The 16,465-nt window shown below is 59.3% G+C and overlaps 1 protein-coding gene across 3 annotated transcripts; it reads right to left on the bottom strand.

Moving 5' to 3' along the window:
- Window positions 1–20: 20 nt before the first annotated feature.
- MMS19 (MMS19 homolog, cytosolic iron-sulfur assembly component) lies at window positions 21–16,261 on the bottom strand. 3 transcript variants are annotated; one of them, XM_054204748.1, is made up of 31 exons: window positions 16,107–16,261; window positions 11,618–11,666; window positions 10,737–10,837; window positions 9,081–9,166; window positions 8,584–8,658; window positions 7,927–7,996; window positions 7,615–7,743; window positions 7,349–7,410; window positions 6,971–7,057; window positions 6,582–6,656; window positions 6,231–6,308; window positions 5,841–5,979; window positions 5,291–5,445; window positions 5,000–5,078; window positions 4,618–4,743; window positions 4,217–4,310; window positions 3,760–3,857; window positions 3,247–3,387; window positions 2,903–3,058; window positions 2,602–2,701; window positions 2,331–2,433; window positions 2,167–2,241; window positions 1,914–2,040; window positions 1,730–1,830; window positions 1,593–1,649; window positions 1,298–1,484; window positions 1,101–1,183; window positions 845–1,009; window positions 708–767; window positions 481–581; window positions 21–402 (listed from the first exon to the last, which is right to left on the bottom strand). In XM_054204748.1, the coding sequence occupies exons 1-31, from the start codon at window positions 16,207–16,209 to the stop codon at window positions 375–377; spliced, it is 3,090 nt and encodes a 1,029-aa protein (XP_054060723.1). In that variant the 5' UTR covers window positions 16,210–16,261; the 3' UTR covers window positions 21–374. The 3 variants fall into 3 exon arrangements, with proteins under 3 accessions (XP_054060723.1, XP_054060724.1, XP_054060725.1); XM_054204749.1 differs by having other exon boundaries at window positions 4,217–4,298; window positions 16,107–16,260; XM_054204750.1 differs by lacking the exon at window positions 16,107–16,261 and adding an exon at window positions 12,685–12,754.
- Window positions 16,262–16,465: the final 204 nt, after the last annotated feature.

Genomic DNA, 16,465 nt, shown 5'->3' with positions numbered 1-16,465 from the left:
TGCACAGAGACCCCCCCACATTACCAAAACCAGATATATTTATTCCTCTGGCACGTGGGTTGCCACACACTGTATGTGTGTGCACAGGCCTGCCCTCTCCACCCACATGTGGCAAGTCTGTCCATCACTGTCCCTGGCTGCAGCAGAGGCTGGGAAAGCCGCAAGCGGCACAGCTCCTTCCCTCCGGTGGGTGCCGGGAAGGGGGCGGGTGTGCTGGGAAGGTGCCACAGTGAGGGGTGCTGTTTGCCGGCCCCCACGCTCCAGCCCTGGCACTTGGGGCAGTACTGGGCTCCGAGGGTCCGTGGCATCAGTTGGATGGCTTGGCAGGGGCCCGGTCAGATTGTCGGTCAGCACAGGGAGGGGACGCAGGGCGCTCACCTGCCCGGGCTCCCCAGCAGGAACCTGTGGGGACAGAGATGGTGCCATCAACCACGTCCCCAACACACCAGCGCTCCAGCAGCTCCAGCCACGCACACTCACCATTCCCCCCGTGCTGCCACCGCCTCCTTCCGCACCAGCCTCTTCTTATCATCCAAAGGCTTGGCCAGTGCCCGGATAACTCGAGCCTTGTACGGGAGCAGCTGTAGGACAGAAAGGCCTCTTAGTGAGAGAGCTGGGTGCTGTCTGCCCCCCAGGAGGAGGTTTGGGACCCTCCTTGCCCCTCTACATGCAGGAGCAAGGCAGCAGGCCACTGCAGGAGCACTTACCACTGTTGTAGGCAGGCTGGTAAGTGCGTGGGCACAGCGCAGGGCAGCGATGCGGACAGCCTGGAACAGACAGGGGTGAGGGCAGGGGAAGGGGCAGAGGAGAGGGGCGTGTCGGGGGAAAGAGGGGGCGCACGTACCATGGCGGGGCTGGAGGTGAGGCTGAGGAACTTGGTGACCAGTGTGTCGACGTGCAGGCTCATGATCTGGGGAGCTTCGAGCAGCAGCGGCTGGAGACAGCTCAGTGTGGAGAGCTGCACCACGCGGTCCGAGCAGGACAAGGCCTCAAGCAGAAGGGAAAGCAGCTGTGGGTGGGAAGAACACAGGAGACATGAGTAACTCCCAGCCCCGCACTCTGTGCTGCCACAATCCTCCCCTGCCAAGGCTGGCTCTCACCGTGGGCAGCTCCGTCACCAGCACGGGCTTGGGGAGGTGGTTGAGCACATGGGACAGGCCCTTCAGGTAATTGGCCTTCACGTCTGTGGAGAGCAGAGATAGTTACAAGCAGCTAGGGGAAGGAGGAGACGCCAGCTCAGGTCCCCTGGGTAAGGAGCTCACGGGGTGGTGAGGCCAGGCTGGGGGTGGCCGCTCACCGGGGCCAGCCCCGTGGAAGCCCTGCACCAGCTTGGGGACGTTGTCGGTGAAGAAGCGCTGGCGGAACATGATGCGCACGTCAGCGTGGCAGCCCTTGTGCAGCACGTCTGGGGACTCAGCCATGAGCAGGGAGAAGCCGTCGGCCGCGGCAGGGCCCAGCTCTGCGTCGCTCAGCAGACCCAGCAGCTGCGAGGAAGAGAGCCCTGAGACAGGGTCCCCTGCTGCTGGGGGTTCCCAGCTGGCTGTGGGGGTCGGGCAGCTCCTCAGACGTCACCCAGCCCCACTGCTACCTACCTTGTCCGTCAGGTGGGAGCTCAGGGGGTGGTAGCGCAGCACCAGGGCTTTGGTCACCTGTGCAGGTAGAGCAGAGTCAGCGCCAGGTCAGCGCCCCCCCAGCACTGCCCCCATCCCACACCCGGGGTGGGCCTTACCCAGAGCAGCAGGGTGAGCGCCTGCGTTCTGCGGGGTCCCTCTGTAAGGCCAGGCTCCATCCTGTTCACTGCAAGCTGCAGGATCTCATCCAGCTGCTGCCCTGGGGACACAGAACGGACGGGCTGAGCCATTCCCCTGCCAGCAGTGGACAGGGACCCACGGTGTCCTGCCCAGCCCCCTTACCTGCTGGGTGCTTGTTGACCAGCCCTGCAAAGCACTTGGCAGCTGTGGTGGCCGTGAAGGGGCAGTTGCAGGAGCAGCTCAAGGCCAGCAGCTCCCGGAGCAGCCGTTCCTGCTGAGGAATTGCCACCTGGAAGAGACATGGAGCTTGTTACAGCCTGAGACTGTGGCTGCTCCCTTTGTCGGCCCGTGGAGTTTGCTGTGGACCCAGGCAGGAGGACGCTCACTTAGGGCTCCCTGCTCCCCACCAACTTACATTGCGGGGCAAGGAGCAGACGAAGGCCATGAGGAGGGCAACCAGGCGTCTCTGTGCCTCCAAGCACTCCCCATCCTGTAGGGAAAGAACAAGCGCCCATGTCATCACAGTCCTTGTGCTGACACCCTCATTCCCTGTCCCCCAGCCCAAAGCACCCAACACACCTCAAAGGGCTGGAAGGAGCAGGGAAAACTGTTCTGGGGCAGGAAGGAGACCTCTCCGTCCAGGAAGAGGGGCACTACATGAGACACACTCTGGGCAGCCAGCCTAGGAAAAAGGAGACATTGCAATGTGCTGCTCTGGGAGGGTCACCAGAGAGCTCCTGAATACCTCCCAGGAGGCGCAGGGCCTCCCTGTACAGAGAGCAGCGGGGGGGACACGGCCTGCCCCCTCCCCACAATGCAGTGCTCCGCGTCCCGCCCCAGCATCACTCACTCAGGGCTCAGATGAGTGGTGGCAGCGCTGATGACTGGGATCATGGCAGCCAGCACCTCCTCCTCCAGCAGTGCCTTGCCCAGCAGCGGTTGGGTGCTCTCTGCAGGCAGTTGGAAGAAAGGGACACGCTGGAGCCCACAGGGAGGAGGGCAGGCACAGCCCCGTGACCCACAGCGGCAGGGGGCAGCAGGGCCCGCAGTGCCCGCGGTTGACGGAGGGGGGCGGCAGCAGCGCTGGCTGCGGGTCAGGGAGCCGCGGGAGCTTGCCTGCGCTCCACGCTGCCGCTCAACCCCGCACCTACCTTGCATGGCAGCCTGCACGGCCATGGCCAGCAGGCAGGGCACCACCGTCTGGTGGTAGTACCAGCAGCCCTCCGCGTCCTGCTGGCACTGCAAAGCTACCCGGTGCAAGCTCTGGCACACGGAGACCAGGTCCTGGGCGCTCCCAGCCTCGCTCCCTGCAGGGCACAGTCACCGTCACATCAAACAGCTGCAGCACCCACCCCACTGATCGGCACCAGGATCCCGGAGCAATGCAGCCCGCCCTACTCCCCAACAGCGGGGGGATTCACAGCCCAGCCCTGCGCTCCTCGCACCACTTCCATCCCTGCTCTCTCCTGGAGCTGCCTGCTGTGGGATGCATTACCTTTCTGCACCTTCCGCAGATGCTGCAGCAGGACAGGGACCGTCTCCCTCACGATGCTGGTGTGGGTGGACACGGCTGCCAGGGCCTGCAGGCAGCGCTGCCGCAGGGAGCAGTGGTCCCGGAAGCTCTCCTCCTCCCGCTCTGAAGAGGAAACACACCTCAGAGGGGCGCTGGGGTGACCCCAGGCCCCCTTGCCCAAGGACACCCAGGGCCCAGACTCTGCCAGGGTGGCTGGGGTGAGGCAGCACAGAAGTAGCCCATGCCAGGCCCACGGCACTCTGGCTGGGCAGCTGCTCCCCACGAGGCTGATCCTGGCTGCACAGACACCAGCCAGCACCAGGCATGGCCTTCCCTGTGCCAGCACCAGAGTGCCTGCACTGGGAATTCCCCAAGGAGAGCCACCGACCCATGCCGCATGGCACAGCCCCACTACCTGGTAGGAGCTGAACAGGGATGGGACAGGCTTCACCCCAAAACCAGGCATCACTCCCTTCCGCAGGCTGCCAGCCCTACCTGCCTGCAGCTCCTCTTCAAGCCTGGGTACCATGCGTCCAGAGAAAACCTCTGGGTAGGTGGGGGCCAGAGATCCAGCTGCCTCCATTGCTGCTTCGCTGCCAGGGGGGAAGAGAATGGGAGGGCTGACATAAGCACTGCAAACCCGGGGCTGCTTCTACACCACCTGCACAGATTTGTGCCAGAAGGTGCCTCCAGAACCCCATTTCTCAGCAATCTGCCTTTTTCACCCTACTGGCAGACAGAGCCAAACCCCCTTCTTTGACAGGCTCAGACTTTCTAATTTCCAGCCCATAAATTACCTGGTTTATCCCTTTGCTCTTACACCCATGTGGTCTTTTAGTTCAGACAGTTCCTGTGCCTTCCCCCAGACTACAGCCCCTCTCTGCAGCAAAGCCAAGCTTTGTTCCTCTCCCCAGAGCGTGGGTGACTGCAGTGGTGCCATCCTGCCCCTCACCTGCTCTGGGAATCCTCCTCATGCAGAGTGAGACGTACGAGGTGATCCACAACCAGCTCCAGGTCAGAGGGAGACAGGAAGCCTGGAACAAGAGCTGTAGAGGAATCTTGCCCTCGGCCAAAGGCAAAGATGCTGGTGTTCCGGCCAGCATCATTCCCTCTCATCCAGGCTAGCAGCAATGCAGCAGCATGCCAAAGGCCAGGGATACAAGGTGCCCAGCACAAACAGGCAAGAGAGCGAACAAGTGTCCCTGGAGCTCATGGCCTGGGTAGAAAATGCTGCCACTGCTCCTGGGCAGCTACAGGCAGCAAGCAAGGATGTCCCAGCAGCCACGTGGCACCATGTCTCCCAGAACAGGGTGACACCTCCCTCTGCCTCCCCAAGGGAAACAAGGCACCAACCTTGCAGGGAGCCCAGGACAGTCAGTGCCCTGATCCCCACCAGCTGCAGCTGCACACTGGGATCCGTCAGTGCTGAGAACACCACAGAGCAAACCGGGGCTTGGAGCGACAGCAGAGTGCTCTCATCTGGAGGGAGAGGCATGGAGTCACTGCCTGCATCTATCTGTCACTGCACAGCCACCACCATGGCACCTGACAAACCCTTGCTGGGGCCCTGCTAGTTGACACCCAACCACGCAGGGTCCCTGGGACATGGCAAGGGGTTGCAATACGACCGCCCAGGTCAGTGAGCTTTCCTTCTCTGTCAGCATACAGGAAGGCAAAGTCAGAGCCAGCAGCCCCCTGGGACATGGGTGCCTCCAGAGGGACCAGCCATCCTCACCTTCTTCCACGTGTCCCCACTTCTGCTGCAACTCCAGGAAGCCCAGCAGCATTTCCAAGATTGTCCTCCTCTGGCTGCTCTGCAGGGACACAAAGGCATAACACAGATCACCGTCACTGCTGGGACACAGCTACACCTCAGCCCAGTACCGCGAGGCCAGAGGGTGTCCACGGGGTCCCCACTTTGGGGAAGGACACCCACTTTGACAACCTGCTCCCACCAAGCCCTGCAGAGCCAGCAGGTGCACTTAGCCCTGCTGTCTGTGACTGCAGAGCCTGGAGTGTCCCTCACCTGTGGGTGCTTGGTGTACTGCTCCAGCAGCAGGGGCAGGACGCTGTGGGTGACGCGGTGGTAGGCACGGAGGGAGGCACCCGCTGCTGCCTGCAGGAGTTTGGCACTTGGCCACACCAGCTTCATGTCAGGCTCGCACAGATGGTGCCTGCAATCTGAGATAGGCTGGGCATCAGCTGCAGCAGTAGAGCTCCTCTGCCTCACGTGCAGGGACGCAGCTGATATCTGGGCTGGGACGTGCTGCCAGGGTGCAGCTCTGAGCTGCAGCAACCTCCCCAACAGAGCTGCTTCCCCCAGCTCCAAGTGCACAGCACAGCCCCTGGATGCCCCAATCCCAGCAGAGGGGGAAGCAACTTAATCCAAGAGGCATTTCCTACTATGCCCCCCTTCTCCTCCCTTCCTGCAGCCAATTACCTTGGAGAAGCCAACAGTGACTGTGAGGGCTAGAAAAAGAAAGAGGCTTCAAAGAGAACAGGAGGATGGATCTATAGCTAGGAGGATGCTTGCAGGCCTGGCTCCTCGGAGCAGGATAGGTCTCCCTGCTAGCTACCTTGCAGGATGCTGCTGAGGAAGGAATCCAGCAGATCCTCAGTGTCAGAGCTGAGTACGGAGCGGGAGAGGCAGGCAGAGAGGGCATGCAGTGCGGCCAGACACTCCGCCTCAACCTTCTCACTTGCTGTCTGGAACACCTGCAGGAGAGGCCGTAGGATGAGCTAAGCTCCGAGCTGACCCCAACCACAGGCTTCATGCTCCCAACGCGGGATGAAAGGCTCGGGCTCCTGCCTCACTGCCCACGTGTTTTGAACATGCAGTGTGGCACATCCAAGCCCCACGTGGGGCCTGCTGGGAGACATGGGACCCGCCTGGTCTGGCTGTGAACTCCTGCTCAGCAGGAGCCCAACTGTGGTGCAGCATTTTTTCGGGGCCCTGCAGTACTCACCTCCCTGCGCAGGGATGACCAGAGGCTGGGGAGGAATTCCTGCAGCTCCTTCTGCCCGTAGATGGCACAGCAGGCAGTCTGCAAGAGGGAGACAGGAAAAAGCATCAGAGAGAAGCCAGTAGCATGAGGACACTGAGCAGGGACACTGCCCACCCTGACAGGCTCATGCTGAACTGCACAAACCACTCAAGGGAGAGAAAAACAGAAAAGCAGGATGCAGGCCAAACTAGCACCCTGGAAATTTTTGCTCTGCAAGGGAGAGTCTCTGGCTAGCAGGGAGAAGGGCTCAGAGGTGGCTGCTGCTACCACAGGCCAGCTGTGGGCTGAAGGGAGGGGGGGATCCCTCCTTACCAGAGTCTGCAGGGAGTCAAGCTTGGCACTTTGCAGGTCTGAGTCCATCTTCTCAATGAGCAAAGGGAGCAGGAACTGCAGAGAGAGGCACTCAGACTCAGCCCACCCTTCGCACTACCTTGTCCATGGCCCTGCAGGGCTGCAAACTCAGCCTCTGCCAGGAGAGCAGAGATGGAGAGATACTTGCAACAGGCAGCCCCTTCCCAGGGTGTCAGCATTAGCACCCTCCCCATGCCCAGCCCCAGCAGGAAACAAGGCTACCCTAGTGCAGGCTCCTGGTCCCAGTTTTTCCTTTCCCACAGAGCCACAGCAGGAGCTGCAGCACTACGAAATGCAGTCTGGGCTCAGAGAACAATGGGGTGCTCAAGAACCCCCTAGGAGCTTCCTACCTCAGCAAATTGGGGTGTGGAAGCCAGCACGGCCCGTAGGCTCAGGATCAGGTCTTCTCTCTGGATGCCATGAGGGTCATTGGGGGGCTGGAAAGGAAGCAGAGAACAGGTCACCCACTGGTCAGGAAACATCCCAACCCAGGCATCAGCTGAGGCTGCATCGCCTCATCTCCAGCAAGGCATCAGCAATGCCAGTCATTGCAGCCAGCTTGGCACTGGCCTTTCAGCCTGGGTACCAGAGCTTGTAGCTCAACACTGCCCAGCCAAGTCTCTTGCCCACCCTCTCCTCCCTTTCCCTGGAGGGGACAAAACCACTGAGAAAACTCCCTGAGAAAACACCCGAAGGAATAGGCTGTGGCACAGGGCAGACTCACTCACTGGAGTAAAATCAATGGGGAAGTAGCAGGATGTAACTTCAAACAGCTCCTCCACAAAAGGACCTGCAGGGAGAGGAGAGAGGGAGTGAGCAGAGATGCTGGGCAAAAGAGGCACGGCAGCTATGCCTAGCACCCATGACAGGCTGGCTCTGCTAAAGCATGTCAGGGACGACCCCAGCCCTGGTCAGACCCAAGAGCCATCTCTCCAACAGCTCAAAGAAAAGCAACATGTCTCCCATCAGCTCTGCACAGCAAGCACAGGCTCACCCAGGGCGTAGTTCTTGGCAATGAGATCACGCACGATCTGGAAAGCCACCAGCAGATTGCGGGGATCCTTCTCCCCATCCATCACCTGGATGAAGCCGAAGGTGAAGTCGGCACCCAGGCCCTTCAGCTCTGCAAAATAAGGAGCAAAACATCAGACCTCACCAACATGGCATGAAATAAGCCCACTTTCCGCAGCCCCGCAGCCCTTCCAGCTCTCCCCATGCAGAAACACAGAGCCCTCAGAGAGGGCAAAAGCAAGCCATTTTCCCAGCCTGGACAACCCCAGAGTGGTTCTGGCATCTGCCTCCTCACCTTCCTCCCTGGTGCCCATGAAGTTGGTGATGATGCTGTAGACTGTGTGGCGGTCTAGCTGCAGCAGGGACTGGAAGGAGGAGCAGAGCAATCAGAACAAGCCTCTGTACATGGTAGCATTGCTATTCACCACCCAAGGGCAGCACATGCCCCTGAGAAGAGGTCAGGACCCTCAGCAGCTCAGCGGCTGCTTCCTGGCATGCAGATGCCATTTATCACATGCAAAGCATGCACATGCCTATACAACAGCACCTGAACACAACCGTGTCCATCACTGCATGAATGCACCATCACAGTCACACCAGGGCCATACATGCTGCCCAAGGCCCTGCCAGCATAAACAATCTTAAATTGGAGGAGAATCTGGAGGCTGGCGGCACTTAAACACAGCCTGGAGAATAGAGCAAAGGAAATAATTCCCCCAGGGCTGAGAGAAGAGAGGTCAAGGGCCAAATAGGGTCCTCAGCTGCTGTGCGCCTCTCGCTCTGCAGTGAGGCATGCAGTCTCTAAGCTCTGCAGAGGCACCACACTGCTGCCGAAGGATGCACTACACCGCACTGCTACTGAATGTGCTCAGTCCCCAGAGCAAGCAGGCCATCCCCAGACACCCAGGGGGCTGGGAGCAAGGAGAGGAGGATGTGAAATCACATTGCTCACCTGCACGTGTACCTCCTGGAAGATGGCTTTGAGCACAGACACCGCTAGCCCTGGGGCCAACACCTCACACATGCTCTGCGGACAGGAAAAGAAAGGCAAGAATAGAAAACCACAATGGCAGCCATATAACAGAGCTCCTGCCCCTTTACAGCAGCCACCTACAGGATCTCTCCTACAACAGGGAGAGCTCACCAACTCCACAAAAAGGACAGGACAGGACAAGATGCTTATCATCTGTGCTGCTCCCCAGGGTGGCCAGGGAATCCTTGCCCCAGTACCAGTACAGGCAGGAAATCAAGGCAGTCTCCTCTCCCCTGCCCCTCTGCAAGGGGCACAGCAGGAGCATGGAGGAGACAGGGCAATGCCGCTGGGCAGGAACTGACAGCTCAGCCAGGCCCTGCTCGATGTGCTGCGCCAACCTGTACCCAGGTGCTGCACCTCCCCAGCACCGATCTGGAGCGCATCCCAGCACTGCAGGCTGCAGGGCATGAACTCACCAGCGCTCGGAGTCCCTGGAGCACCGAGGGGATCACAAGGTGATGATCTTGCAGCCGGCTCTCATAGAACAGGACCAGATGCAGCACTGTGAGAAACAGACACCAACGTGTTAGTCCCAGGAAACCTAACTGCGGGGCGCTGGCCCCAGCTCTGCTGAAAGCAGCTGCCGGATGAAGAGCGAGCACATCTTGCGCTGGTGAATGGGACGAACTGGGATGCACCCACCTGTCTCCAATGCCCTTGCCCTCCCCTCGTGAGCAACTCACGCCTGACCGCAGCGGGGCAGCACCCACCTCTGGCTGCTGCAGAGGTACTGGAGCTACCCCAGAGGCATTTGCCCTGGCACGTCCAGACACGTGGGTGCAGACATCAGCAGTGAAGCGGCAGACGCCTGCTCAGCAGAGGCTGGAGGATATCATGGGGTGGGGCGCAGAGCTAGAGCAGGAGCTCCTGCTTCCCCGCACTTGGCTCCACAACACGTTCCTGGCCCCTGAGTCACGGCCACGGGCTCCTGCACACCCCAGCCCTGGGGAGTGGCAGCAGGAAGCAGACTGGAAGAGCCGGCTACCAGCATCCTGTGCCCACAGCTGCTGCAGAAACTCACCCCCCCAGGAGGCAGCCTGACGCAGCGCTTGAGAAATGAACTGCGTGAGAAGGGACACGAAGGGAGATGGGGCCAGCTGGGGGTGTCACAGCAGCCACCCGAGCCCTGCCAGGGAGCTGGCTCTGCCCACCCCACTCCAGAGCTCCTGGTGATTTGGCTCTAACCCAGCTCGCTCAGCTGCCCTGACTCTGCCAGACATCCCCACTGAACCTCCCCACCTCTGGGTGCCCCTCCAGAGCACCCCAGTCCCCATCATAGTCATCACACCTGACTCCAGCTACACCAGTAGCTAGTCTGTGTGCATTCTCTCTGCACAGCTGCTCTCAGCCCTGCCGGGCACCAGTCTGAGACTTGCAGAGAGCCAAACGCCAACAACTAAGCACCTTTTACTTCCATCCTTCCTTTCCTCCATCTCACTTACTAGCTGGGCCCCTCTGCCTTGCTAGCCTGCTGGCACAGGTTCAGCTACCCATCAGCAAAGCCCCTAGTCCAAGTCGAAGTTTGGCAGCACTTATTGGCTTCCCCCACTGCCAGCCAGTTGCTATGGGACATTTAATACAGCCAAACCTTCTCCTTCCCTCCATGAACGCGGCATCTTCCTCTCCCCACCCTGGTCCTTCCCTCCCCTCCTCTGCAGGCCCCAGGGTTCCCCCAGAGTTAACCTGGGCAGGCAACAGGGCTGCGGCGTGACTTGCTTTGTGAATGACAGTTTTCCTGCATTGAATCACCACCCAAGGATTTTGACATGCAGATGTGTCCCCAAGGTGTCCCACGTGGCAGTAAGCACACCTGGGTGTGCAACACCCACACACTGCTGGGGGCACCAGCTGCCACCCAGGGCTTTGATGTGTTCAGGGAGTGACCCAAATTGTGTAGTGAGGTTGGCAAAAAGGCTGCAGTGTGAGCCCCCGTGCTCTCGTTGGACTTTGACTCGAGAGACACGTACAAAGTTGTTATGGTGCTAAATCAATCCCTTTGCCAACTGCAGGACAGACACTCAAGCGGCACAGGCTTTGCTGGCAGCCACTCAAGGGCCCAGAGCAGCCCTTACCTTCCTTCTCCTGGAGCTGGGAATAACACTGGAGCAGGACTTGTGACAGCAGCTGGATGCCTCGCCCTCGCGTCCGAGGATCTGTGTTCTCCAGGCAAGACCTAACCCAAGTGAGGAGAAAGGCCTGTTGTGAGCAGGGACACCTAAGCAGGAAGCACATCCTGAGCAGACACATTATAAAAACAAAGAGGTGCCAGTCTCTGGGCAAGGGGGCGGTGGCCCAGTCCTGCCTGACTTGCTGGCAGGGTGGGAGCAGACTCCTCTTCCACTGACTGTGCTGCACGCATGCACCCAGCCCCAGAGCTGCAATAAATCAAGTTCTCAAGTTGGACCAGAGAAATTGCTCTTGTACCATGCTCTGCACCTGAAACTCAGGCTCCCAAGATCACAAGGGCCAAAAAAGGGCAAAGCCTCTTACAATGAGGCAAACCCAGCCGCCAGCTTGGGTGAAATGAACCTCCCTGAGTCCCAGGCCATGACAGCTCGGATACAGAGGCAAAGGCTGAGTGCCAGCCAACTCGTAACATGGTGATGTGCAGCTGTGTGCTCAGGCAGCTTCCGATGGGGACTGTCCCAATTGAGAAGTGCCCTGTGGGTCACTGCCTCCCACAACACCCTTCCTTGGTCCTTGGTGAGCAACAGGAGCTGCTCTGTCCCTACTCTTTGTCTCAAACAGCTTCCAAGTCCTGGGAGGGTAAAGCACCACTCAGGCCACGTTCTGTGAGTGGACAACATCCTTGCAGGCCTGTGTGCTGTGGTGCAGCTACCAGTGCTGAAGCTAGCTCGTCCTGGAAGCACACTTCTTCTCACCGTCCCTCCTTGGGGGAATCTCCCCTGTAAGGCCCTTATGCGATGTATAACATGTATAAGGCTTTTCTTACCCCAGGGCTTCCACAAGCTGCAGCACAGTCCAGCTTCCATCTTTCACCCCTGGAGAAAGGAGGTAAAGAGAGTGAACCAAAGAGACTCCCAGACCGTCGGTCAGGCACGGCGCTGGAGATGGATGCCGGCAAGGGTCCTGGCACCACAAGTGGGAAAGGCTGTCTGGGTGCTGGCACCTCGCTAAGCACCAAAGAGCCATGTGCACTTAGTTGGTGGAACTGCCTCCAGTTCTGCCTGTGAACACGTCTGGGACTAAGAGCTGCCTTGACTGGGTCAGAGCTGAGAGCAGGCAGCAAGGGGTGAGTTTGACTGCACTTTGCCTCTACCCTCTCCCCGCAGCCTGGCTGCACCCGTGACAAACACGTGGCTGCAGAGAGAAGCAGCCTTGCAGTGCTCCACTTCACTGAGACACCAAAAAACACTTCTCTAAAGTGAGCAAGCCAGGAGGAGACAGAGGGCAGCTCCCCAGGTGCTTCCTGAGGGAGAACAGGCTGAGCAAACAGCACGGACACTAGCGATCACCCAGTTTCCCACCTTGGCTCCACCACCTCCACACTATGCTGAGCAAGAACTGCACAAACTCCCTCCAAGATGGAGGGCAGGGAGAAAGGCGGCTTTGTGGTCAGAGGAAGACGAAGCGTTGGGACTCCTGGAGTCTATTTCCAGCTCTGACTCAGACACCCTGCCAGGTTGCCTCACTCACCTCCTGCCTCAATATTCTTGCAACTCAACTTGGGGAAGAGTCACTCCTCAGGAGGCTTTGGTAAGGACCTGCTGCATCCTACGAAAGCCTTGGCAGAAGGGCAGGTTCTCCACTCCCACCACCCACCACCAACGTAACGCCTTCCCAGTAGGAAAGCTCTGTGCGTGCCCTGTGGTCAGGCATGGGGTGGGGGGCAAGGGACTGCCTTACCTTCAGCCCTCTAACCTGTTGCTCAGGTGGCAACGGACATTGCTGGGAAACAAGCAGCACCCCTCACTCTCTACCTGGACAAAACAGCTTTCCTCCACAAAAAAAAAAAAAAAAAGAAAAAAAAAAGAGCATCTTCCAGTCACTGAGACTTACTGTCTTTGCCCAGGAACACTTCTGGGCGCTCCAGAAGGCCCTCTTCATCCCTCTGCCCTGCTGAAGTCTTGCCTACATGTGACAAGGTAGGCACCCCTCAGAAGCCTAAAGGTTTCATCTGGGGCTTTCCCAGGCCTCGTCTCAGCTAGTGTCTCCTCCTGTTGTAAGCATTTACTGGCTCTTCCTAAGCAGTTATTTCCAGTATAAAGTCATTATCTGTTTATCAGAGAAGGGTCTCTGGGGATGGGAGAAGGGATAACAGTGTTTTCTGACAGCAGGCAGGCCTGGCTCCAGAGATAGAGCTTCCAATCCCACCAGGCACAGCAGGGAGAGGAAGCCTGAGGGACAGAACAGATAAGGGGAGCTGCGAGGAAGAAGAGGAGCCCAGCAGGTTGCGGAGTCAACAGGCACAGACTGAACAGGGGGTGTCTTGCGGGAACAGGGAGTACACCTGAGCCAAAAGGTGCCGTCAAAATTTATTGCTGAACAACAGTGCAACAGCAAGCGGGTGCTGTGCACCGGCACAGAGCAGAGTGGGCTGCTGGGAGAGCTCATATGGCCCCTTCCCACCCAGCATCCCAACATCCCACTCTGCGAGCTCATGAAAACCCCTCGTGCCTCTGAACCACCGTGGAGAAGGTCCAAGACAAACGCTGTCTCTGCAGCCAAGCACTCTGCCTCTCTGCGTTTTCAGAGACTGAAAGCAGCATCTACGCAAAGCTGCTGGTTTCCTAAACAACAGGAAGGAGCTGAGCTGTACTGATGAAACCACAATCGGCTATTGATGACTCCCCATGGTTAGCAGCCCCCTCACCCTGCTACAGCGAGAGAACTCGCTCTGTTCGTGGGAACCCAGCGGTGCGACCAGCTTCGTCTCGCGTGGAATCACCACGCCAGCCCCGACAGCAGGACCTGCGAGTGCTGCCTCCTGCTCGCAGGCAGAGCGGCACAGGCCACGGCTTAAGCACAAGCACAGCTATAATTGGACCTGCCTCATCAGCACGGCAGGCGCAGTGGTGAGCCCATGAAACTTCTGCCTCCACATCTGGCAGCAGCACATCCCCAAGGTTAATTACGCACCTTGAATCCCAGCGCTCCCTTTACCAGGAGGGGCTGCATTCCTACTTTGGTGCTCCTGTAGTCACAGCGGCTAAACAGAAGCAAGCTATTTACCTTTTGCTGCATTATTAGTTGGACTCAATCTGCTCCCTTTCCTGACGCGTCTGTCTCCCTTTCACACAGTGTCCTAGACATTAATCACTTCTGCAGGTTTTCCATTGTTGTCTCCCCCACACCCTCAAAACTTGAGCACAGCATTCACAGGGAGTGTGTGATGGATTTCTGTAACAGCAATATTCTTCCCTCCTCATCTTTTAATAAAAACGAGTTCAGCCTTCTTCTGCCACCCACTGACCCGTGCAGCCTGAGCTGCTGCAACAGCACCGAGGCCTGTCCTCCACTTGCCAAGTTACACTCAATTTAGTACTCAGCAACACAGGGGAGAAGCTCGGTGCGTTTCTTCCAACAATTGCACAACAGCCACGAGGTTAGAAAAAAACCTCCCCTTTCGCTCAAGGATACGTGATGCAATTTAATACTTTCTGATGGGTGATTCTATACGAGGTCAGAGGGGCCAAAGGACACTTGCTGGCTCCCTGACTTGTCAAGGTAGGTTTGTCACCAGTGCCATATGGCTGACGAGAGCTGGCGGGGGGGGGCCTGCTCTTCTCTTTGTATGTCTTCAAAGAGACAAAGCTTTCTCTGGGCACTTCTGTAACATGACCATAAATGACAACAGCAGTTGTAAGGTTATCCTTCCCCCCGTCTATCCCAAATGTCGGAGGCGTTACGCAACTCTTTTGCAACATCTTGAATGTCACACAGTTTAGCGAATTCTGCCAAATTTCCTTGGCATTTTCTTCGTTCTGTGTTACACGGACCACCGAGTTACCTTCCCATTTTGCCAGCTCATCTCATCACCAAGACACCATGGATCAGTTCACAATCTATCAGGCTTGGGCAAGGTCTACAAGCTACCCCTCTGTCTAACGTAACCTACACAGTCCTTCTCTGCCCTCTCAACTCCTTTCCAAAATGCGCTGAAGCCACTGCCTAGAAATACAAACATGCTGCCTTATCCTTAGAAAGTCACATTCCTGAAGCTGCAAATTCCCTGATGTAACAAAGTCACCAAACAGCTGCTCCAAGCAGAAAGACAAATTACCCAAGGAAACCAAATGCCTCAAGCCCTGCCAGGAAAGGAGGAGAAACCACAGTGAGGGCAGTCAGAGCCTGGGCCCCAGAAGCAGGGGACGGCGAAGCCAGCGCATCACTCATCTCCCACATCTCAGCAAGGCCGGGGCTCCCTTCCCACTAGTGCCTTCTCTGCCACCCAGTCACGGCCATACCCAGTACCACCCACAGCAGCTCCCAGTACACCCCAAACCTCCAGTGCCAGGGCCTGCAGCCTTGTGCTCCCATCAGCTCACACATCCTATGCCATATCCCCCACCCCAAAGCCCCATTCCCAGTTCCAGGACAGCCCCTGTAGGTCCAACACCTTCATCCCACTCTATGCTCTAGACCAGTCGTCTAAAACCCTGACCCACCCCACAGGCTCCACAACTCTGCCTTCACCCCAGCTCCCAACAGCCCTGCATCTGCCCATAGCCACTTCTGACTTGCCCCTAGAGCCCCCCACATATGTGGGGTACCACGTCCTCATCCCCCCTTTCGATGCCCAGTTCAGAGCAGCAAGCCCTACCCATTCCCCCATGCCCTGCCCCACAGCCATGTTCCGCATCACAGCCTCATGCCCCAGCCCCACAACCCGTGGCCACGCTCCATCCCACGCCCCCACACCCTGCCATACCCTACTCCACAGTCGGGCCTGTGGCCAGCCCCACAACCAGACCTGCATCCCTACAGCCAACCCCGCATCCCTACAACCTGCCGTACAACCTGCCCCATATCCCCACAGCCTGTCTCACATCCTCACAGCCAGCCCTACAGCCTGCCCCACATCCTGCCCTACAGCCTGCCCCACATCCTTACAGCCAACCCCACATCCCCGTAGCCTGCCCCACAAACCCCGCAGCCACCCTCTCACATCCACAGCCTGCCCCACATCCCCAAGCCTGCCCTACAGCCTGCCCCACAGCCTGCCCCACATCCTTACAGCCTGCCCCACATCCCCGTAGCCTGCCCCACAAACCCCGCAGCCACCCTCCCATACCCACAGCCTGCCCCACAGCCCCACGCTCACTCCCAAGGCCCACCCCACACCCCTACGGCCCGCCCCGCCACCCGAGCCGTGCCCACGCCAGCCCCAGGCCCGTCCCCGCCGCCGTGCCTACGCCCGCCTACGCCCGTCTCCGCCCCGCCCCGCCCCGCCCCGCCCCGCAGCCGCGCCCGCCCGCTACCTGCCGCCACCTCCGCGGCGCGCCCGTCCTGCTGCCCGGCCACGAAATCTTGGACGGAGGCGGCCAGCGCCGCAACTCCAGCCCCGGCCCCGGCCGCCGCCATGACACCCCGCGCCCAGGGCTGCGGCCGCCGGCCCTCCCGCCGTGCGCATGCGCCGGGCGGCCACCAGTCTCTCTGCGTGTGTGAGGGGGCCGCCAGGGGGCGTGGCCGGCGCGGTACGGCGGGGCGGAGGGGACAAAAACGGCGGGGCAGGCGGGCGCGCAGGCACGTGGGCGGCGCCGCCGGTGGCGGTGCCGGTACGGGCGGTCACATGCGCACCTGGGGGGGCGGGGTCTGTGGCGACGCGGGGTGTCTCCCG

This window comes from Rissa tridactyla, chromosome 6 (assembly GCF_028500815.1).
Source record: "Rissa tridactyla isolate bRisTri1 chromosome 6, bRisTri1.patW.cur.20221130, whole genome shotgun sequence".
In the NCBI taxonomy this organism is placed as follows: Eukaryota; Metazoa; Chordata; class Aves; order Charadriiformes; family Laridae; genus Rissa; species Rissa tridactyla.
Note: the sequence above shows the minus strand (reverse complement) of the source record. Positions and strands in the feature narration are given on the sequence as shown.